This window comes from Hemitrygon akajei, chromosome 32 (assembly GCF_048418815.1).
Source record: "Hemitrygon akajei chromosome 32, sHemAka1.3, whole genome shotgun sequence".
NCBI lineage: Eukaryota > Metazoa > Chordata > Chondrichthyes > Myliobatiformes > Dasyatidae > Hemitrygon > Hemitrygon akajei.
In genome coordinates, this window is record NC_133155.1 from 15,294,115 (window position 1) to 15,317,046 (window position 22,932).

At 40.7% G+C, this 22,932-nt stretch overlaps 1 protein-coding gene across 4 annotated transcripts in view; it reads right to left on the reverse strand.

The window, feature by feature from the left end:
• Positions 1–22,932, reverse strand: part of macf1a (microtubule actin crosslinking factor 1a) — a 564,022-nt gene that overhangs the window by 206,514 nt on the left and 334,576 nt on the right. For all 4 annotated transcript variants that reach the window (XM_073034465.1, XM_073034464.1, XM_073034466.1 and 1 more), the window contains 12 exons: positions 22,650–22,833; positions 20,116–20,273; positions 19,168–19,346; positions 18,522–18,660; positions 17,110–17,303; positions 15,129–15,291; positions 14,338–14,421; positions 14,140–14,247; positions 13,946–14,044; positions 13,276–13,428; positions 9,814–9,902; positions 4,535–4,670 (listed from right to left, as the gene is read on the reverse strand). In XM_073034465.1, coding sequence (XP_072890566.1) covers positions 4,535–4,670; positions 9,814–9,902; positions 13,276–13,428; positions 13,946–14,044; positions 14,140–14,247; positions 14,338–14,421; positions 15,129–15,291; positions 17,110–17,303; positions 18,522–18,660; positions 19,168–19,346; positions 20,116–20,273; positions 22,650–22,833 — 1,686 coding nt within the window. The remainder of the gene's footprint in view (positions 1–4,534; positions 4,671–9,813; positions 9,903–13,275; positions 13,429–13,945; positions 14,045–14,139; positions 14,248–14,337; positions 14,422–15,128; positions 15,292–17,109; positions 17,304–18,521; positions 18,661–19,167; positions 19,347–20,115; positions 20,274–22,649; positions 22,834–22,932) is intronic.

Genomic DNA, 22,932 nt, shown 5'->3' on the forward strand with positions numbered 1-22,932 from the left:
TTCTTTTAGAATGGAGATGAGGGGGAATAGCTTTAGCCAGAGAGTTATGAATCTGTGGAATTCACTGCCACAGGCAGGTGCGGAGGCCAAGTCATTGGGTATATTTAAGGCAGAGATTGACAATTTCTTCATTAGTCAGGACATGAAGGGATACGGGGAGAAGGCAAGAGGTTGGGGCTAACAGGGAAAATAGCAGAGTCGACCCGATGGGCCAAATGGCCTAATTCAGGTCCAATATTTTGTTTAATGTTGAATAGCATTGGGCCAGCTTTAGTATATTAAAGATGACTTATGCCAGACACAAATATGCATTAATACATATCAATGTGGCATAATGTACCATCCTTTCTGAAGTGGATTAACATCTAAATATTCCTTGCACTGTTTCAATTCTTTAAATGTATGTATATTCTTTGGACGCACTTTGAGATTGTGAATATCATTGTGCGCCTACAGGTACATAGCATGTGACCATTCAAATAAAAACAGGTTCACACAATTATACAGCACAGGAGGTGGAGGCCATATAACTCATTGAGTCTGAGCCAATTCTTTTTAAAAGAAATTTAAATCCTCCCAGTGTCCTTTCATTTCCGCTCCCCAAGTACTGATGCAATTGCTTTTCCAAAGCTACTTCTAAATAGGCACCGATCATTGCCTTGCAAATCCCAACAGACTGCACGGAAGTGTTTTTGGTCACATTGCAGTCAACTAAAGAAATAAGATGTAATGTCCATTGTTAGGAGGAATGTGGTTTTGAAAAAATGTGGACAAAATAACTTTGAGTTCCTCATAATCTATTGGATAATGACCCCCAATGTTAATAGGGGCCACAATTTACAATGTATCTTAGGTACAAAAACCATAGCTGTCAAGCTGTGCTGACTGTAAGATTATGATTTTTCTTTACATGATTAACGATGCAGACTTCAAAACCAAGACGTCATGCACACACTGGTGCTGATAAAGGGCTTTTCAAAACTGAATTAATTTAAGAACCAGACATGTTATTCATAGATATTAGACAGTAGACTATAGTGTGACTAACTTCTGCGTTAACTCTGAGCTTGCGGTGTCATGGGACAGATACACAGTAAGCATTATATTTTGCACAAAAAAAGCAAGCAACAAAGCAAACGTAACAAATAATATTGTCCAAATGAAATGCTGAGTAAATGTCTGCACTTCCGTAATATGTAAACCTTTGAATTTAATGTTTTTTATAGACCTCCTTGACCATTAGGAGTATTAGACTGATATCATTTGAATTTATTACTCCTTCCAGAAATGCTTAATTTATCTATTTATTTATTTTTTGAGATACAGCATGGAGTAGGTGCTTTCGGCCCGTCGAGCCATGCCACTCACCATTCCCCAATTTAATCGCAGGACAATTTACGATAGCCAACTGGTACGTCTTTGGACTGTGGGAGGGAACTGTAGCACTCAGGGGAAACCCACGCGGTCACGGGGAGAACGTACAAACTCCTTACAGACAGTGGTGGGAATTGGACCAGGGTCGCCTGTACTGTAAAGCGCTGTGCTAACCACTGTGCGGGATTAAGCTTTTTGAATGAAATCCAGTACACTGCATCAAAATGCGAAGGATCTGGAATTTCACAACATTTTTCTTTAACATCTGTTATTTAAGGCAGCTTTAATACTGGGTTCCTCGACAATGCTTATACTGAATTCTGACGAGATTTAAGTTATTAATGGGACAGAAAGGAAATGGGTTGAGAAATCAGATATTGTTTTCTCCTTTTCTCTGGGTTGAACTTCATTTCTTTCTGTAGACTAAACAATAGGTTTGCACCTTTTTAATTTCAGAGGATGGCTATATATTTCCATAGGAATGCTAACCTATCTCAGTTAGTAAACAGGAATCATGGATTTCTTTTCATAAGTAATATTATACATCATGTCTAATATAATTCAATTTCAATATTAAAAATGATGGCAACAAATCAAGATCGGATCTGCTTCTATGAAAATGCTGCATAATTCAATTCCCCTCCCCTTTTAATTTTACTTCCAAACATAAAATAAATTTCTGATCAAATAGTGTACATTTAATCAGCCCCTTAGCCTTAAATATGCTGATTTTCTCTTCCGCCTCGTGAGAAAGCATTTGGACTTCTGTCAAATTCTAGACGCAAGGAGTTATATTGCTGTCCGCTTTACTGGACGAGAGGTGAGATCCCCACCAAGGGCTTGCCAGAAAGCATTTTACATGTATTGATGTAGGCAATTCAAGAAACAATATGAAACCATATCAAGCTCCAGATGAAATATTTCTTTAGAAGTTTGAGGAGATTCGGTATGTTGTGGAAGACGCTTTTAAATTTCCACAGATCTATGGTTGAGAGTGTCGCCTCACTGGCACAGAGGCTAGAATGTGCAGGATAGAAAAAGGCTGCAGAGGGTTGTATACCCAACCAGCTCCATCACCCGCACAAGACTCCCAACATCAAGGACATCCTTGATGCACTTGCCTCAAGACGGCAGCATCCATCATTAAGGACCCTGACCATCTGGGACAATCCCTTTTCTTATTACCAGTGGGGAGGAGATACAGGAGCCTGAAGCTGCACAGTCGACAATTTAAGAACAGCCTCTTCCCTTCGGCCATCAGATTTTCCAATGGTCCACAAGCTACACCTATTTATTTTGTAACTTCCAGTAATTTACCGTTTTGCACTCTATTGCTGCAAAACAACACATTTTTACGACATGCATCAAAGATAATAAGCCCGATTACATTCCATTTTGGGACAAGAATGATTTATGTCAACCATGCCTGCTGCTTACTTTTGAGTGTTCTTTTTTTGTTATTGTCTAAGACTTCCATTTGAATTAGAGTCACAAAGGACAAATACAGAAACATGACAATGTAACACATTTAAAACAGGAGAAGACAAAAACATTTACTTACCAGCAACGATGGCTTGCCAGTGGCAAAACAGAGCTAATGCGAGTATTTCAGCAGTATCACACACACAGTGTAAGCTTGTGGTTAGGTCCAGCATGCGGCTTTTATGGGGATTTTTGGTATCAAATTTTAATCCATCTTCTATTTCAGAATGGTTAGTTTTGAGTTGTAAGCAAGGATGCTGGTTAATTTGACATATTTATTCACAGGAAATTCATAGTGACACATCATGCTCAATTTGTCATGGAAATTTAGACTTGATAATGATCGCACTATGCTCTTTAAGCAAGCAAAGATTATACCATACTTTAAACATGGGTTCCCTTCCACAGTGAAGCAAGAAAGACACTAAATACACATCCTGCTTTTTTCTGAACAATTCAGGAAAAGCAAGTTTGAAGATGAATTGATTTGTGATAAATAACCAAAAGCCTTTAAAAATACTGAATAGATCAATAATGTGCTCGCATTTAAATTTAAATAGTATTTTCAATTCATAGTGCATCACTGTATACAAGGCAACATTTTATATTCACACGCACATTTACATCTGTCCTAGATGGGAAGGAAATTTCATAAAATTGGTAGTGAGCATAGACCGACTTACTTGCACTCCTCTCATCTCCACACACACACACGCACACACACGCGCGCGCGTAGTTGAAGCAATACACAACGAACATGAGGTCTGAACAAATTCAGATGATGTTTCTCAGACAATGTATCATCACGATTTATCAGATTTGTCCAAAGTTTGGGCCAATTCAGATTAAGCCACAAAATCATCTTTAATCTCAGTCAGGTGCAGAAGCTTCCAGGGCACGAAGCAAAGACAAACCAGGACAAGTTCTTCATGGGGTTTTGGTAAAATATCTATTCTTAACCACCGCCACAGAAGCAAAGAGAATAATTTTACCCCTGCTTCTGAGAGACTACTTTGTGCAAACTATCCTATAAAAATAGCTATACTTGAAATATAAAGAACAGAAAATGCCGGAGACAATCAGCAGGTTGGTCTTATCATGACTTTCTAAGTTCCCAGCATTTTCTGTTTTTATTTCAGATACCCAGCATCTGCAGTAATAGGATTTACACTTTAATATAACTCAAAGAGTAAAGTGTCCTGGGATAACCTAAGACTGTGAAAGGAAATGTATAAATATCTTTCATTTTAATTTACACAAATAAGACTACTTGTTCACTGAATGATATCCAGACCAATTTATAAAATAGGAATGAAAATAGGATATTTATTTTGTTTGAGTTACTGGGATAATTAAGCACACACTTGTGTACCTGCCTTGGAAAAAGACAAGGCTGAGCATAAATAATCTGCCACAAAGTGCAGCACACTGAATTGGAGAGAATTGGCTGAGAAACGAAAAATTGTCCTGAAATGATGAGTAGTCTGATGTAATGTGAGTAATGATGTTCGTGCCATTACAGGTAAACACACCATGCAGTGTCATTTACATTCATTTACACATTCACAATTCCATACATACATCGATGCATGCAGGTCATATTATCTAATCCCTGATATAATAAAAACACATTTAAAATATTAACTTCTAAGCAATAGATTAATCCTCCAAAGTGTACCTTTCGTTGCACCTCATGAGTGAGTTTATTTTGTAGTCGCCGGAGCTCTTCTGCAGACTGGTCACACAATTTGCCATAGGTTTCTTTCAGCGTGTTCAATTGTGTCGTCACCTGCTGCTGTTCTTCTGGAGATATTCTGCGAAGACAAATAACTTCTCCATTAAGATGGTCCAGGAACTGGACAAACAAGGCGGCAAAGGAGATGAAGGGAAAGGGAACGGAAATCAAACTATTGCCTAACAGAACAGGACTTTTCTTAGATCTAGTCGGTTAATTGAGCTTTTAGTGTAGTTATTCTAACAAGGATTTTCTTCTTGTTTTTATAAATCTGATTTATGAGAAAATAATGAACCAACTGCTTTAATTCTTTAAAAACTAATTCCACAGTTGGCTTTGAAAACTTAAATTCTAACTTCACTGACCATTTAACCAAAATGACAGTGAATATTAAGATATCTCTCCCATCAGATCCCTTCTTCTCCGAAGAAGGGTCTCAGCCCGAAACTTGCACTCTTTACTCTTTCCCATAGTTGTTCCCTGGCCTGCTGACTTCCTCCAGGATTTTGTGTGTGTACCTTCTTCTCCAGCCCTCTAGCTTTCCCACCCAACTGGCTTCATCTTTCACCTTCCAGCTAACCTCCTTCCCCTCCTCCCACTCCTTTTATTCTGACATCTCCTCTCCCACTCCCCCTCCCCACACCTTCCTTCTCAGTCCTGAAGAAGGGTCTTGACCCGAAATGTTGATGATACATTAATTTCCATAGATGCTGCCTGACCTGCCGAGTTCCTCCGGCATTTTGAGTGTGCTGATTAAGGTATGTAATTAGTCAGTACTATCGGTATACCCCATTACAAGCTAGGTTTGCAGATAAGTCATGAGTTTATGTTTCAAAATGTTACAGGTTTAGGAGGACATATTCTGTTTTAGTTCACTGAGTCCTACTGAGGGTCTCATGAAGCGCAAAACCAGGCTGAACATGTGAGCTCACACAGTCAGAGCCGAACCTGGGTAATTCTCACAGCAAGGCCACAACTCTCGCCATGCCACTGAGCTGTCCACATGTTGCTCCAAAACAGAAAAATACTACCACAAAGTCTTGACACATCTTGAGCCAATGAAGGGACCATGACCTGCAAATACATTTATATTTCCACAGGCTGGGTTTCAGCTCCCTTAATGATAGGCATGATCCTTTAACACTGTTAAATGCAACACAAATGAAGTTTTGTTTTATGTTGTCCCGACTGAATTCTCATCTTGGCATTTTTAAAGACAAGAAATCTGCAGATGTTGGAAATTCAAAACAACACACACAAAATGCTGGAGGAACTCAGCAGATCAGGCAGCATCTACAGAAATTTTGGGCCCTCTTCTTAAAAATGTTGAGTTAAATATCAAGCACACAGTAATACTACAAGGTAGTGTAGCAGTTAGCACAATCCTATTACAGTGCCTGTGACGTGGGTTCAATTCCTGCCGCCGTCTGTAAGGAGTTTGTATGCTCTACCTCTGGGTGTTCTGGTTTCCGCCCATATTCCAAAGGTGAATCGTTCAGGCTTAGTAAACTGTGGGCATGCTATGTTGGTGCCAGAAGTGTGGTGACACTTGCGGACTGCCCCCAGCACACAGTCAGGATGTGTTGGCCATTTCACTATCTATTGATGTTTCAAAGTACAATGGGAAAAATAAAGTTAATCTTCAGTCTTTTAAATAGGTGATGAAAATGCTACCTTGAAATAGCAATGGGAATGATATCAAATAGTTGGCTTACATGGTATTAAGCTTATTCTGATGAAGGATCCTAGACTGTGACTTCATCCCTGAGCCTCAAAGTGGCAAATTAGAGAGCGTAAATAACACTTTCCACTGATGTTACATTTTTCCAGCAATTTGCTTTTATTTCAGACTTTTAATACCTAATGGTTTCTGGATTTTCATACAAACACATTCGGACGAACCACTCAACATTACTCCCCGCACCATCTGAAGGCCGGATGAGCTGACCCCCCAGTTGTCCACTGGGAGTCAGTGACAAGCACTCAGCAGGGTCTGCAGTTACTCAGCCAGGCTCCTTCCTCTTCTATTCCCATGATTTTTACCATCAAGGAAGATAAGGACAGAAACACAGTTTCCAAAATCACTGTGGGAGTAACTCCACCTAGGACAGGGGTTCCTAACCTGGTGTCCATGGACCCCTTACTGAATGGTATTAGTCCATGGCATAAAGGAGGTTGGGAACCCCTGAGCTAAGGACAGCAGCTGTTCAAGAAGGCATCTCATCGCACCTTCTCAAGCACAATTTGGAATGAGTAATAAATGCTGTTGTCCATTCCAAAACTGCACTTTAAAAAGTATATAACTAGGTCTTAGATAATATGGACTCCTCATTCCCTGAATTTGTTCTGTCAAAACTTGGGGAGTTTTTAAATTATGTTTGAATGTAGACATATTTAAATGCTGTTAAAATTAATATAAATAATATTAGAACATTACAAAATGTATTTCAAAAACAAAATTAAATGCAAAGGGATTGTGTGGTGTTTTGGCTTCCTTATTTAATGTAAAATTGTTAGAGCAAGGCTTCCTAACCTGGGATCCACAGAGCGCTCGGCTAATGGTAAGGTTCATTTGCATAAAGAAGGTTGGGAACCCCTGGTTCAGACAAGGTTTACTGCATTACCCCTTGAATGGGAGGCTTGTCTGCTGGAATTCGGGACATCAGGAAAGGACTTCACTGAAACATTTAAGATATAAAGGCTTGCTGACAGGGAGAATGTGGAGAGGCTTTCTTTTCCTTATGAGAACAATGGGACATTATTTAAAATTGAGAGGTTACTCATTTAAGAGGGTTGGAATGATTCCTTTTTCTCCCCCCTCTCAGAGTCGAGTCACTTGGATTCAGGATAATTGTGCCATCAGTTAATCAAGGCAGTAACTTATTTGGGTCTTAAAGAACAAAAGCAGATCAAGAAAATTGCCAGAATTTATTTGGGACACTATGCCGCTTAATTGGGGCAGGAAACTTGCCAAATGGGTTCCAACTGCTGTCAGTTGCACGTACTTGTGCGGCAGTTAAACGCTACACTGTCCTTACAGCGAGCCGTTTTTAAATAGCATCGGCTGTGTGTGTTTGTGTTCAACAGAGCAGTGATTTCTGTCTCTGATAGCTGGCGCAAAATAAGCGGCAAGGCAGTTCCAAACCGTTTAGTTCACTGCGGCTTCAAGCGTTCAGGCTTGGAGATGCCTGCAATGGTCAGAAGTGAAAAATGAAACAATTGCGTCAGCAAGTTAGAAACTACAAAGAATTTGAAGGTGTTAACAATCATCTTGATTGTTACAATGAAACTGAAGACTAGGAAGATGCAACAGTCGATGGCACTGTACGAAAGCAGTCCATTATCTGTATTAGGTGACTGTACTGATTTTGTTCATTGCCTACACTAGATAGATTCCTCCATCAATAACTGGAACTAATACACAGTTTTATAGTACTGTAGTAGCAATGGTAGTGTTCTAATTTGTTCTGTATTTTATTTCAATACATCATTTGTTACTCAGTCTTTTTTTGTGTACCTTTTTAACCATTTCCATAAAACTTCAGCTGATTGGGGTAAACACGAGGAAATCTGCAGATGCTGGAAATTCAAGCAACACAAACAAAATGCTGGTGGAACACAGCAGGCCAGGCAGCATCTATAAGGAGAAGCACTGTCGGCGTTTTGGGCCGAGACCCTTTGTCAGCTAATTGGGGTAGCTGGTTAATTGGGACAAAATGTTCTGGTCTCAATATGTCCGAATTAACCAAAATCCACTCTATTTAGCATTTTTTTCCTCAAAGGATAATTGAAGCAAATTCTGAATATTTTTAAGGGAAGGTCACAAAGATTCTTAAAGGTTGGGTGAACTGGAATGCAGTGCTGAGGTTACAAAACAGATCAACATTATCTTCTGAAATGGAGGAGCAGATATGAGGAACTAAAAGTACTATTTCCAATCCTAATTTTGTATATCATTTTTATAAACAATAATCTTCTGATTCTGCACTGGACCCGGCTACCAGCTAAGCTGTTCCTCTACATCACCAACACATCACACTCACTGACTTCCTATGAACCTCAGCAACACAGGGAAATGACAAATGTACCAGTAGCCAGCAGTCAGCTCACACCAGACACATAGCAACTTTGAGACCAACTTAAGTAGGAAGCTGAACACCAGCAGACAGACAATCTCAAATGAATGAATCAATAAGCTGCTACTTCTGCAAATACAACATGGCATTTTACAGTGCAAATAGTAATCATGTACAGAAATGCATGTGTTCAGATTTTTCTTGGTCAAACTACTGATTAGAATTTACTCAACGTGCATTAATAAATGAATTAATGTATAAAATGATAATCTTTTTATTTATATTGAGATACAACATGGACTAGGTCCTCCCAGCCCTTCGAACCAGGCTGCCCACCAATCCCCTGATTTAATCCTAGCCTAAACATGGGGCAATTTATGATGACCAATTAACCTAGGTCTTTGGACTGAGGGGGGCAACCGGAGCACCCGGAGGAAACACACGCGATCGCAGGAAAAATCTACAAACTCCTTACAGGCAGTTGTGGGAATTGAACCCAGGTCACCTCTGCTGTAAACCATTGCGCTCACCACTACGCTATTGTGCTGCCCCATCAATGGGATGATGGGGATACAGTCAAGAGGCTTTGGTGAGGCTGTATCACAGATTGTGTTTCCACTGACGACGAAGTAAGCCAAATTTGAAAATAGCCACAGGTGCCACGCCGAAAGAGTCACCTGTAACTCTGTGGCATTAATTATGGCACTGGAACCTAGTGTGGTGCTGTTGAAATCACTGATTAGCATAGTGTGCCAATGCTGAAAACATTTTTTTGAAAGACTGACCAAGAAAAACAATAGGCCTGATGAAAGGTCTCAGCCCGAAACGTCAACTGCTTATTCATTTCCATAGGTGCTGCCTGACCTGCTGAGTTCCTCCAGCATTTTGTGTGTGTTGCTCTGGATTCCCAGCATCTGCAGAATCTCTTGTGTAAACAACAGAACTTCCTTTACAAGAATTATTTTGCACATTTATGTAAAAGCATGATCTCAACAGGAATTTCAACTAACAAGATCTCATTTTCCATACCTATAATTAAGAGCGGAAACAGATATTTTTCCAATTCCAGCTGTGCTATTTTAGTGATGTATTCTCAGGGTATCAGCTGATGCTTCAATATGAATATGATATTCAAAAACAACTAACCTGTGTCCATGTTTGGCAAGAAAAATCTGTGCTGTTTTGATTGCTTCTGCTACTTGATCTTTCTTGGCATTGAGTTCTTCAGTCATTGCCTACAATGTTAATAAATATTTTGAGGCTCCATTTTTATGACTTTCGTCCACTTACAACTATGTCTTCCAACAGAAATCGTTAACTTAGCACAGATGTAGCTATGTGGTTTGAACAACGTGCACTAATCTCAGTAGAAATTGCTTGCATATGCTTGCTAAAGCCAGGTAAATATACTTCATATGTAAAATTACTTATCCTTTACCAAGGTTCAGAAAACAAGCTAACTACTTATCAAAATAATCATACACGTATCATCACACAAAAACTGCACATAGAAAAAGGTAATTTAGTCATGGAAAAGTACAGCACAGGCCTTTCGACCCATTTAATCCATGCCAGATCATTTAATCTCCCTATTCCCATTGACCTGCTCCATTGAATGGAATAGACACAGAATATAGAAATACAACAAAAATAAGAATTAAGATTATATCTGGCTACTGGACAAAAAAGCAATAAATAATATGCGTGAACCTAGTTTATAATAATTACAATTTATTTTAGAATTTTTCATGAAAAGAGCAAAAAAATGTTGTCAATATCAAATTACCATTAGAAATGCAAAACAGCATATGTATGGAATCAGTTAAGAAGATTTTTTAAAAATGCCAGGAACAGAATGTATTTCTCTAACTTTGAATACAAGAACTAAAGCTAACTTATTAAATCGCCTGGATTTTGCCGAGAAATACTGGCAGCACCGCAGCAAATGCTGACATTTCTTTGTGCGATCGCCAGTGTTCAGTACTCCCATGTGACCAAGGAAGTCCCAAAAACACCAGCCAAATTTTCCTGGCACTGACGCAAGAATGTCAATGGAGTCCAAAGGCAGAGTTCCACCTTGCCGAGATTCTCTAGTTATATGCCATTTCATTGACCACAAATGTTCATTCCTTTTCTCACTCCACAGATGCCACCCAAATTGCTAATTTTTTCCCCAACTTTTGGTGTTTTTATTTCGGATTTCCAGCAACTGAATTTATTTACTTTTTGATCTCATTCACCCTTTTACCTGCCCCTCTCCTGCGACCTCCAACTTCACACAGTCTATTAATATGAATCAGTAATTTACTTGCACTATTTTGGGTAGCTGCTTTACAGAATACTTCAGTTCACAGAACATAGGAAATCTACAGCACAAAACAGGCCCTTCGGCCCACAATGTTGTGCCAACCACGTAACCTACTCTAGAAGCTGCCTAGAATTTCCCTACCGCATAGCCCTCTATGTTTCAAAGCTCCATGTACCTATCTAAGAGTCTCTTAGAAGACCCTGTTGTATCCGCCTCCACCACCATCACAGGCAGTGCATTCCACAACCCAACCACTCTCTGTGTGAAAAACTTACCTCTGACATCCCCCTTGTACCTACTTCCAATCTCCCTGAAACTATGCCCCCTCGTGTTAGCCATTTCAGCACTGAGATAAAGCCTCTGGATATCCACATGATCAATGCCTTTCACCATCTTATACACCTCTATCAGGTCACCTCTCATCCTCCTTCGCTACAAGGAGAAAAGGCCGAGTTCACTCAACCTATTCTCATAAGGCATGCTCTCCAATCCAGGCTACATCCTTGTAAATCTCCGCTGCTCCCTCTCTCTCTCTCTATAGTATCCACATCCTTTCCGTAATGAGGTGACCAGAACGGAACACGATTCAGATCACAAGCACGACCATCAGCCTCCAGTCACCTGTTACGTTAAATTCCTGTTCTTTCTCACATCCCTATCCTTGGATGGTCATCATTCCATGGTTTAACAGTATCTCATTTTTCTGATGAGATGTATTACAGCCTTCTGGACCGAACAAAGAATTCAACAACCTCAGCCGACACTCTTGTCCCAATTCTTTTTGCATTTCTTCAATGACTCTGAGGTAATTATTGATCATCTTCACACCTTTATTTCATTAGCATTTTCACCCCTTTTCCATTTAAATCTTTACTGCGTCTTATCTCACCAGAACGTGGAACACCACAAGAACACCTTTGTCGCAGCAGGTCTTGCCGAAACAATTTCGTTAGTGAAATCACATGCCCAACTTCACTAATCCCTTCAGCCTACACAATATCATTCCATTTCCTGTTCATTCATGTTCCTATCCAATAGCCTCTCAAACACCTCTACTGTGTTTGCATCCTCCACCACCCCAGATATCCAGGCACCCATCACTCTATGTAAGAGAAAAACTTGCCCCGCAAATCTCCTTTGACTGTAACCCTCCTCGTTTTAAATGCATGCCCTCTGGAATTAGACATCCCAAAGGGCATGCATTTTGTCCCCTTCCTTGTGCTGCCCTTTTTATGCAGCTTAAAAAAAACTCTCCAGGTATTCCCAGCTCGGATGAGAAATTTGCATTTTCTGTTGTTAAAAATTATTTTCAAGGTAGGCATGGGTTCCACGAACCCCTCTGTTATTGGTAAGGGTCCATGGCATAAAAAAGTGATCTAGAGAAATAATGAAATGCAGTAACAAGTTTCTGGGTCGACTGTAACTAGTTTTAGTTGGTTCTGCTTGAAATACTTTGAGAAAGATTATATTGAGAAAAACGGACATAATGATTAATACAAAAATTCCAAGAGCTGAAAACTAAGATGCAATGAAGCTCCATTACCATTATCTCTGTACATGCTAAATCAAACTGAGGAAAGGAACCTTGGTGTGCGAAACCTTTCACTTCCAAAGGTTACGAGTTGGCAGCCACTGAGGATAGAGGAGAGTTCTTAATTTTGATGAAAAACCCCTTTTCAGAAGTGGACAGAGTGAGCAATTGCAAGTTCCTGGGTGTCAAGATCTCTGAGGATCTAACATGGTCCCAACATAGCATATACTAAGAACGCACAACAGCAGCTATACTTCATTAGGAGTTTGAGGAGACCTGGTATGTCACCTGAAACTCTCGCAAATTTCTACAGATGTACTGTTGAGAGCATTCTAACTGGCTGCATCACCAACTGGTACGGGGAGGTTGAGGGGTGGGGGCTACTGCACAGGATCGAAGTAAGCTGCAGAGAGTTGTAAAATTAGTTAGCTCCCTCATGGGTACCAGCCTCTGTAGTATCCAAGACATATTCAAGCAGCGATTCCTCGAAAAGGCTGTGCCATCACTAAAGACCCTCATCACTCAGGACATGCCCTCTCCTCATTGCTACCATCAAGGAGGTGCACACATAGTGATTTAGGAACAGCTTCTTCCCCTTAACAAATTTCAAGACATGTAGCGGTCTAAACCTGATTCTGTGTGAAATAGTGGCTTGCCTTTACCTTCATCAGGAGTGAGCGCCATGGTTGTGGATTTGGACGACTGTATGTTCTAATGCCAGCTTTACATCACCGACGGTTTTTAATTCCAGACCTAGATGCACACATACCTGCTGCTCACAGAACGACTGCTCAATGGTTTCCAGCCCTGCTGTTTCAGATTCAGTCTCCTTGCTTCTCAGCGTCTGATCGGTGTTCAAAACCCAGCCTAACAGCTCCTTCAGCTTCTCGACGTGCTCCTGCTTTTCCTCCTCAACAACTTTCTGCAAGTTCGGGAGTAAATAGAGAAAATATGCACTGTCTGTAAGATGATTAAACACATTCGGGTTCAACTCTTCAAACAGAACTGATGTGAACATTGAACAGGACAGGAAGAGGACGTTCAGCCCACAATGTCCGTTAGATTATTCCCTTCTGCCTGCACATAATACGTACCCCTCCATTCCCTGCATATTTGTGGGCCGAATGTGCTAATTTTTGTCTGTAATATACTGTGCTGCTGCTAAAAGCTAAGTTTCATAACATTTATAATCTGAGCATCCATGTTGATCCTCTCTGTGCTTTAGGGCACAGCGGGTGGCAAGCTGGCCATTTCTTTTGTAGCTTGTCTGGTTTTTTTTTTTACGAGGCCGAGTGCTAGCTAGACGCTCGACCCATCAAGCATGCAAAGAGCCGGCCGGATTCGAACCCAGGACCTCTTGCCTCGAAATCCAGTGTGGCTGCCACTGCGCGGCTGTGAGTACGCACGCCCATGACAATAAATCTGAACTTGACACTTACCTCCTCTTCTTCCAGTCGCCTCAAAGCGTCACTGATGTACTTCACATGTTGGGTTGTTAGAGTAACCAGTGCTGTATACTGGGTTCTCAGATCCATGAACTATAGAAAAGATAAGATGTTGGAAAAACCTTCAAAATTAAGTTTACGATGTAGTTGGCAGGAATAAAACCTTAGACTTTACAAACGTTTCCCACCTCTTGGGTAATGACATCAGATGATGAATGGATCCGCCGGCGTTTTACGGGCGACTTTTGATGAGATTCAACAAAGGCCCTGTAGGTCATCAACTGCAGTTCATAATCCTGAGGAAATCAGATTGAGGCCATTTGAAATTCTGTTGTTCTTTCAGAGGAAGATCAATCCAATCTGATCCAATAAGTGCAAAGGCTTACCTTCACAGCTGCAGAGTACTGTTTAGACAGGGTCTGGCATTCATCAAGTTTTGTTTGGTTATTTTCGATTTCAGCAACCAATGCCTAAACAGAAATAAATAATTTAAGTGATTCTACTTACGTGATTCACAATCTCTGCACCGTTCTTGCTTTTTTTTTGGGAATGTACTACGTTATAACGGGTAGCGGGGTGGAGTCACGTCTCTACCAAAGGTGGTGTAAGGCCCTCCTGCCCGCCACTAGCCAATAGGTCACCCTTGGGCAAGGTGTAAGAGCTGCTTATACCCCCCCCTCCCCAAATCAGGGTCGGGTGAAGCCACTGGAGCAGGTGATGGAAGGTCATGTGAGCAGCTGGTGCACATCACAAGTCCTGGTTCTGTGCCCACTGACACCATGCAGACAATCTCGGAAGAGTATTGATAACGGCTGGGGTCACCCGTCTTGTAAAGACACTGCCCAGAAGGCGGCAATGGCAAAACACTTCTGTAGAAAAAATTGACAAGAACAACCAAGGCCATGGGACTATGATCGCCTACGTCATATGACACGGCACAAAATGATGATGATGATGATTGAGTTTCGGATGTGAAATTTATACAGCAGCACAGAAATATCTAAAGGCATGTAAACTCCAGTAATAGGTAAAACAATACAAGAAATCAGCTCAGAAACTTCTAAAGTTCTGCCACCTAATAAATAATTATTTTCATTTATATATTTTAAAAAATCACTTCAGGCAATCCGTTACTACTGAGGATAACATCATGTTGAGTAGATGTGGTATTTCCTACCGTCTGTTGACTCAGCTGCTCTGACAGGATCTTTGTATCTTCTGCCTTGCCCGGCTCCATCTTGCCTTGCTGAGCAGTAGTCTCCTCAATCCAGTTGATCAGTGACTGATGGAAACCCCTGTAATTCTTCAGCAGCTCCTCAATGGTCGCCAACTCAGATTCCCTGCACGGTGCAGGAAAGAGTAAGGTGAAGTGACATAAGAGATGGGAATAGAATCAATTCTTCCCCTCTGCTACTCGTGCTTTGTTGTCAGGGAAGGACACAGACCGTAAACTGAAGGGCACCAAGAAACATCGATGAACAGAGGGATTCAAGTCCACAACTTCCCGAAAGTGGCAACACTCATCAATAGGACGGTGGAGGTGGAGAATGACATGCCTGCCTTCATAGGTAGTGCCAATCATGGAGCAGGGTCTCAGCCTGAAATGTTGACTGTTTATTCATTTCCACAAGTGCTGCCTGACCCACTGTGTATGTGTTTCTTTGCACTTTCAGCATCTGAAGAATTTCTTGTGTTTATATAAAGAAAATGAGAGTGGAATGTAATGTTGCACCTTTATCAAACACTGGTTAGGCTCTACTTGGAGCACTGTGTGCCGTTCTGGTTGCCGAACCACTGCAAGGATGTGATTGCGTTGGAGAGAATGCAATATGGGCAAGTAGAATCAGTGTAGATGGGCAGCACAGGCACATGAGCAGAGAGGTAATTTCTCTGCAGTACAACTCTATGAATACAGACCGAAACAACAGTCGTTGCAAATGTAACAGCAAAGAATCTGAGTGAGAGAGAACCTGTTTGAGATACCGAGTGTTGGGTTATGGACTGTAGTTTTTGATGGACGCTAGATTAAGGTCTCTTTGGGGGTTTTTGCTACTGCCTGCATGGCGTGGGGGGTTGCTCGTGCAAGTGCGAGGAAGGACGGGGGAGGGTTGATACTTTCCTGCTGCTTGTGCGTGGCAGGGTAAGGGGGCTTTGGGGTTCCGATGTTTCTGTCATTCATTATTTAGGGATTTCTTTGTTTCGTGGATGTCTATGAAGAGTAAGAATTTCAAGTTTTATATTGTTTACATTCTCTGTTACTAAATTGAACCATTTATACCATTTGATTTGCCAACATAACAGCTCCAACTTCAGAGGTGAAGAAAAATGGATCAATAGGAGAGGTACTTTACATGGAGCTACAAAAATATGTTCAGGATTATGTAGTTCAGACATTCCTTGTAAAATAGCAAAGTACAGATCAGCTTGGAGCATGAACGTACTGACTGGCTGTCAGATATGTGCTTATCGAGGGGATAATCTTCCTCAAGTATTAATTCAGAAATCTAAAATGGTGCAAGAAGTAATTTTCAGAGATTAAAGTCGATGGAAACTGAGTGAGAGAGCCACTTCCAACCTTAAAATAACAAAATTAGAAAACTGGGCAGATATGAAAGTAACATTTCGCTATTGCAGATGGGAAAATAAGTTATTCCACAGTTTTAACTTTGTAAATTAAATGGCAGAATAGAAGATTACTTGAGGCATTTGGTTCCAGTACAGGTGCATGGAAAAGTGAACTCGTTAACGAATTATTGGGGTGTGCTGCTATTCACCTTCAAGAAAGTGAGCAGGTATGAATGTAGAAAATGAGAAAAAGGGGAAAATATAAGCAATACCATAGAAACCTTTTGTAGGTACACTCCCCTCAGTAGTGCTCTATTTTAAAGGATTTCAGTAGTTTTATTGTGGTGTTTGCTACTTTCAAATTAGAAAGCAAGCAGTGATCTTGGGAGCCTACAAAATATGTTTTAAATACAAATCTTAAAAGCAGAGAATTCAGACAAAGCTAAAGCCAAATGATCAGATTTGCTTTGAGATTTGGAGATAAAATTCCAAATATAACAGCTCCTGCACCTCAGGGAAAAGGTCTGAAATTAAGATTTCTCCTCAGCCAACAAGAAATCTGATCGTTTTATGAAGTCACAAAGATGACCAACCTGTTTGCAATCTGTGTTTGGATATTTCGCCAGCGGTCTTTCAGCTGTGCGACTTTTTCTTGGTATCGTTCCAAATCCAAGCTCCGCTCACCATGCAGCTCGAAGAGATGTTTACAAACCGTTTGTGCTCGTCGCATTTCCTCTTCCAGCGAGGAAAATACTTCATGCTTTTCAGTCACATCACTGAGCCATTGCTGCAAGCAGTAGATATTATTTATTTACTTTAAGAGTTAAATAACAATATATTATTAAAAATGACATTATATACTGTTTAATGCATAGCTCATAATAAGCTCAGATGTAATGTTCATAGTGAATAACATTTCAGAATAAAATAAAAAAATAGGCATCCATTAGTCTCGTGAGACCATGGATTTGCGCCTTGGAAGGTTTTTTCCAGGGCACAGGCCTGGGCAGGGTTGTATGGGAGATCGGCAGTTGCCCAAGCTGCAAGTCTCCCCTCTCCACGCCACCGATGTTGTCCAAGGGAAGGGCACTAGGACCCAAGCAGCTTGGCACCAGTGTCATCGCAGAGCAATGTGTTGTTAAGTGTCTTGCTCAAGGATAAATAATGCCTGATGTATTTCTCAGTGTACTTAAATAAATATCCAGTTAGACAATAGACTGCAGATTCTGGAAATCCAAAGCAACATTCAAAGGAGTTGAAGGCAGCATTGTGTCAGGCAGCATCTATGGAGGGAAATGGACGGTCAGTGTTTCGGGTCAGGACACTTCATCAGAACTGAAAAGAAAGGTAAGTATATGGGGTGGGTGGGGGAACAGAAGCAAGAGCTGGCATGTAATAGGCAGATCCAGGTTTGGGGGGGGGGGCGTCAGGTGTGAGTGTGATAGGCAAATGAGGGAGTGGGAGGGGAGTGTAAACAAAGAGTGAGGTTGATAGGTGGAGAAGTCAAAGGGCTGAAGATTGAATCTGATCGAGGACAGTGGACTATGGGATAAAGGGAAGGAGGTGAGGAGAGGAACCAAAGGGTGATTGCCAAATTGAGAGGGTGGGAAAGAGAGAAAAAAAGGGGTGATGGTGGCAATGGCATAAAGGGAGAAAAGAGACAGGAGAATAGTTTCTAGAAGTCAGAGAAATTAAAGTTCATTCTGTAGGGTTTAAGACGACCAAGGGGAAATACGAGGTGCTGCTTCTCAAATCTGCGTGTAGCATTTGCTTGGCTGTAGAAGAGGCCATGGACAGGGAAGAGTTAACCACGAACGAAGAGGTAGAAAAAAAATGGGACTTGTGTTGAGTGGTTGATGGTCAGCATTGACGCAACAGAATAAAAAGCCCTTTTCTGTGCTGTGTCCCAATGGAGAATTTAGTTGTCTCCCACTTGGGTAGTACCAGGACTTCCAGAAGCAATTAGGTAGGATTGTGTTCATGGTCATCTAATACTCATTCGCACCTGTAGTATGCGCCTGTGTTCTCCAACAGCCTCCAGTTCTACTGGAACAATATCTTCTTCACTCAGCTTCATTTCATACATTTTAACCAGCATCTCTGCCCCTTGGCTACTTTTCAACATTACGTCCACCGTTTTCAGTCTAAGAAGAGATTAAAATGTATTTTACATTTAAAGTAACTATATTCTGCACAGAAGACAAAAGTGGTAAATTTAGAGGAAGTCTAATAAGATCCAAATTAATAATTTTACATTTTCTTTTTTTTTTGACAAATCCATGCCTTTTCATCTTTTGATCAGAGATATATTGTTGATCCTTTCCGTGCTTTGTGGCGTATCGAACGGCAAACCTTGCCGTTTCTTTAGCATTTGATTTTTTTTTTAAACGAGGTTAAGTTGCTAGCTCCACACTCAAACCAGCACGGATGGAAAGCTTGCAAGGAGCTGGCCGGATTCAAACCCGGGACCGCTCGCCTCGAAGTCCACCACACCACCGGCTGGCCAATCAGAGATATTTGACAAGATTCAAAAATATTGACTGGTCACAATAATATTTCAGCTAGAACATTACAGATAAAGCATTTAGTTTGAAATACCCACGCAGTAATGGATTATTCTATCAATGCCTTTTACATAAAAGCAGACTCACTTGTCCATGTAGGTCGAGGATAAAGAATGCACTTGATCCATCTTCTGTACCACTAGGTCCAACTCAGAGCGCAGGACGGGGACACTAGCCGCAGAAGGTGACTGGTAGAACAAAGTCTCACATTTCTTTGTGACCTCATCCAGGTCCGATTTCAACCCATTTAGTTCCTGCTGCATGTGCTGCAAAAGGTGTAAATGTTCAAATAATCGAAGTTATTTAGGATGATTTGAAAGACAGGTAAATACAGATGCAGCAAGAAATAATCAGATATTCATATGCATTTGTCACGTTGAATAATATTGAAACATGGCAACATTAGTGTATCAGAGCATGGCTATCACATGGCTGTACAGTGCTGTTGAAAAGTCTTGGGCACATATATATAGCTAGGGTGCTTTGCACAGGACTGTAATTTGATGTATTGCACTGTAATGCTGCAAAAAAAAAACCCAAATTTCATGACATATGTGAGTGATGAGAAACTGATTCTGATATGGGTCTTTTATTGTGGAATGAGAGTGGGAAGGGGGCAGGGAGAGGGGAATCATGGTTGGGAAAAGGGGAAGGGAGAAGAGAGAGAGCAGGAAGCACTGGAGGGACATCCTGTAATGATCAGAAAACTAACTGTTTGGAGTCAAACAACCTTACCTGCTGTCTCAGGGCTCATTGTGTCTGCATCCGTGACACCCCACTGCTCCTCGCACTCCTTCTCTGCCACCTGCCCCACACCCTACCTGCGACACTCCACCCTCGCCATTCCCAACAACCTCTGCTCCTGCCAGAAATGCAAATTCGATCTGCAGTCCACGTTATCAAACACAGTACTGTGCAAAAGTCTTAAGACACCCCAGCTGTATATATGTGGCTAAGACTTTTGCACAGTACAGTAGTTAGAAAGCTGTGATCACCAATCAATTGCATTGTACTATTGATATATATTGCACAAACCTCCTGTTGAGCCATTCTGAGGGCACTTTCTTGCAAGGCATCCCCTTCCACTGAAGCCTGAAGCCTCCGTATTAACCTTTCTTTGAATTTTTCAAGGCGCAGAGATATATTCTGCAGTTCTGAGATGCATGTCTTACTGAGTGTTTCATCTTTCTCTTCTGTTAAATAAACACACGACAATTCTAAAATTCAATTTAAAGTAATCTCTTCTGCTATTTTAAGTTCACATATAAGAAGATGAACAATTAAAAGAACGAAATCATTAAATTAGCTTTTGTGCTTTCAAATGTTTTCTGGAATTGCATATGGCATGATCTGTCTGGAAGGCACACAAAAACCGGACAGCACGCAAAATAATAGCTTTCCACTGTACGCTATAATAAGCCAATACCAGCATACTAAATGTGAGAATAAAGTGTCAGTGTTAGTGGGGTGCACAGTGTTTTACAGTACCAGCGACCCGGGTTCGATTCCCGTTGCTGCCGGTAATGAAGACATACCAGTCAGTAGGTCAATTGGTCATTGTAGATTGTCCTGTGATTAGGCCAGGATTAAATTGGGGGATTGCAGTTTGAAGGGCTGGAAGGCCCGAAACATTTTACTTCCATCTTCTCCAGTGAAACAATTCAAAATTCTCATGTTAAAATCTATGGGTTTGCTTTTCCTCGCCAATGTAACCTCCTCTTGCCCCACAACCTCTAATCTTTGTATTCCACCAATTCAGGCTTCTTGCATATGTCCAGTTTCCTTCACCACACCACTGTCAGCTGGATGACTTGGTTAAACTCAATACCATGCTTTACAGACTTGGAATATACTTTTGCTTTAACTTGAGCTAACACAGTGGGAGGAAAATGATGATCCAGGGAGAAACACAAGTTGGCTGGCACACTGGCAAGGTGGATTGCTGGGATTTTGATATGGGTGGCGTGAATTAACCCCAAGCTCTGCTGCATGCCACAATAGAGTGATTAATCAAAGGGACGCCCAAGTTTCAACAACTCAATCTGGACAATTTTTCTTTTAAGTGGACCTAACCAAAGAGAAGCTATACCTTTGGTACTTCTTCTTGTATCATTACACATCATCCTCTACTGCTCTCCTTCCCGCCCTCACTCCATGCTTTGCCTTCCCAAAGTTAGCTTGCCAGGTTAATCCTTGACAATGACACTTGTGATGACCCTCTCTATGAGTAAGCTGCAATACAATCCTTGACAATGAACCTATCTATGAGTAAGCTGTGACACAAAGTTATTACTTATTCACTCCTTAACCTCATTTCTTTTGAGGGCTGCTTCCAATAACACATTCCTTGGTTAAAATTCAGACAAACTGAGGAAGTGATTGGAAAGCCGAAGCTGAAATTGCTCAGTAATATGGGAGACTTGCAGCTTAATGGAACAGACTTCACGCAGAAACTCTTTCCTCCTATCCTCTTGGTTTCTTTCATTCACTACAAATACCAACAAGAATGATACTAATGTTTAATTTTATATTGCACTGTCAATGGGTCCAATTAGTGATTATGAATGAATTTAGATATTTGGGCATAGTGTACTTTAGGGTCATGGGAAAGCCTACTGAAAACAACTGAATTGAGGAAATTTAGCAGCCAGCAGGGGACATCTGAGAAGCTCAAGACTCTAGCCGCAAGGAGCTGCTGCTGACTTCAAGGCAGAAGGACAATTGAAATGTTCTTCAAATGTGATTTTCTTAATGTTGAAAACTGAAGTATTCAATTTCTCCCATGTTAATCACACTAATTACAGGATGTAAAAGTTAAAAAACTTGTATTTCTGTCGACAATTTCACCTGTAACTAAATGACCAAGGACAAAAGTCTTACTTTTGAAAAGGTTTGCCTTTTATTATTCTTCAATAGTTTTTAAACCAAGGCAGAAAATGATAAATGTTCTTTTAAGTATAAAAGACTAGCTATAATTTGGACTAGAATGTCAGGGCAGCGCTGACAGTGGAAAAACTAAAAGTAAAATGCTGACCACAAGTCTGGTAACCAACACTACTTTTATCTGTCTCCAGAGGTAAAGTGGTCAACTCAAGAAAGACATTTTTAAATTAAGTCTTGCCATCCGTGATAGTGGGGGGGGGGGAGAAGGTTAATGCTTTGCAGCTGTTTGAGTGCGGGAGGGGGCTTAGGGGTTTTTTTTTCTGTCATTCATTCTTTGAGGTTTTTCTTCCGTTTCGCGGATGTCTGCAAAGAGTAAGAATTTCAGGTTGTGTACTGAATATTAAATGGAACCACTGAATCATTGACTAAGTAATTTCCCACATTTCTATTGCTGGAAAAAAAGTTCCAATAATTGATGGTCTCATTTTTAAGGAGGTTGCTGGTGTTCATTTGTTGGAAAGAAGCAGCAATTTTTAAAAAATATAAAAAAAAGGAAATCTAAATCCATGTATCAAAGAAACATAGTGTACTGCTTCAACAATAGGCCCCTTTCATTTGTAATAATAACAATGCAGACAATAATCAAAAGGCATTTAACCATATTTTTGTGTATTTTATACACAGACCTGTTTCCATGGTTACCAGTAGCTGTTCATAATGGTCCTTACAGCTATCCACCTCTTCCTCTAACCGCAGTCTATCAGCAATGGAAAATACTTGAGACTCCTGGCTGTCTTCAAGGAAATCCTCATAATGCACCTGCAGATTTTTCATCACCAGCTGCTGCTCACTTGCTTCCACTGTCTTAAACTGAAATGAGAAAAGTGCTGAGATTATTACAAATGGTTTCAATTCTTACATAATTAGCATACAAATTGGCAGAAGTTGCAATCCCTGCTAGTCAGTTAC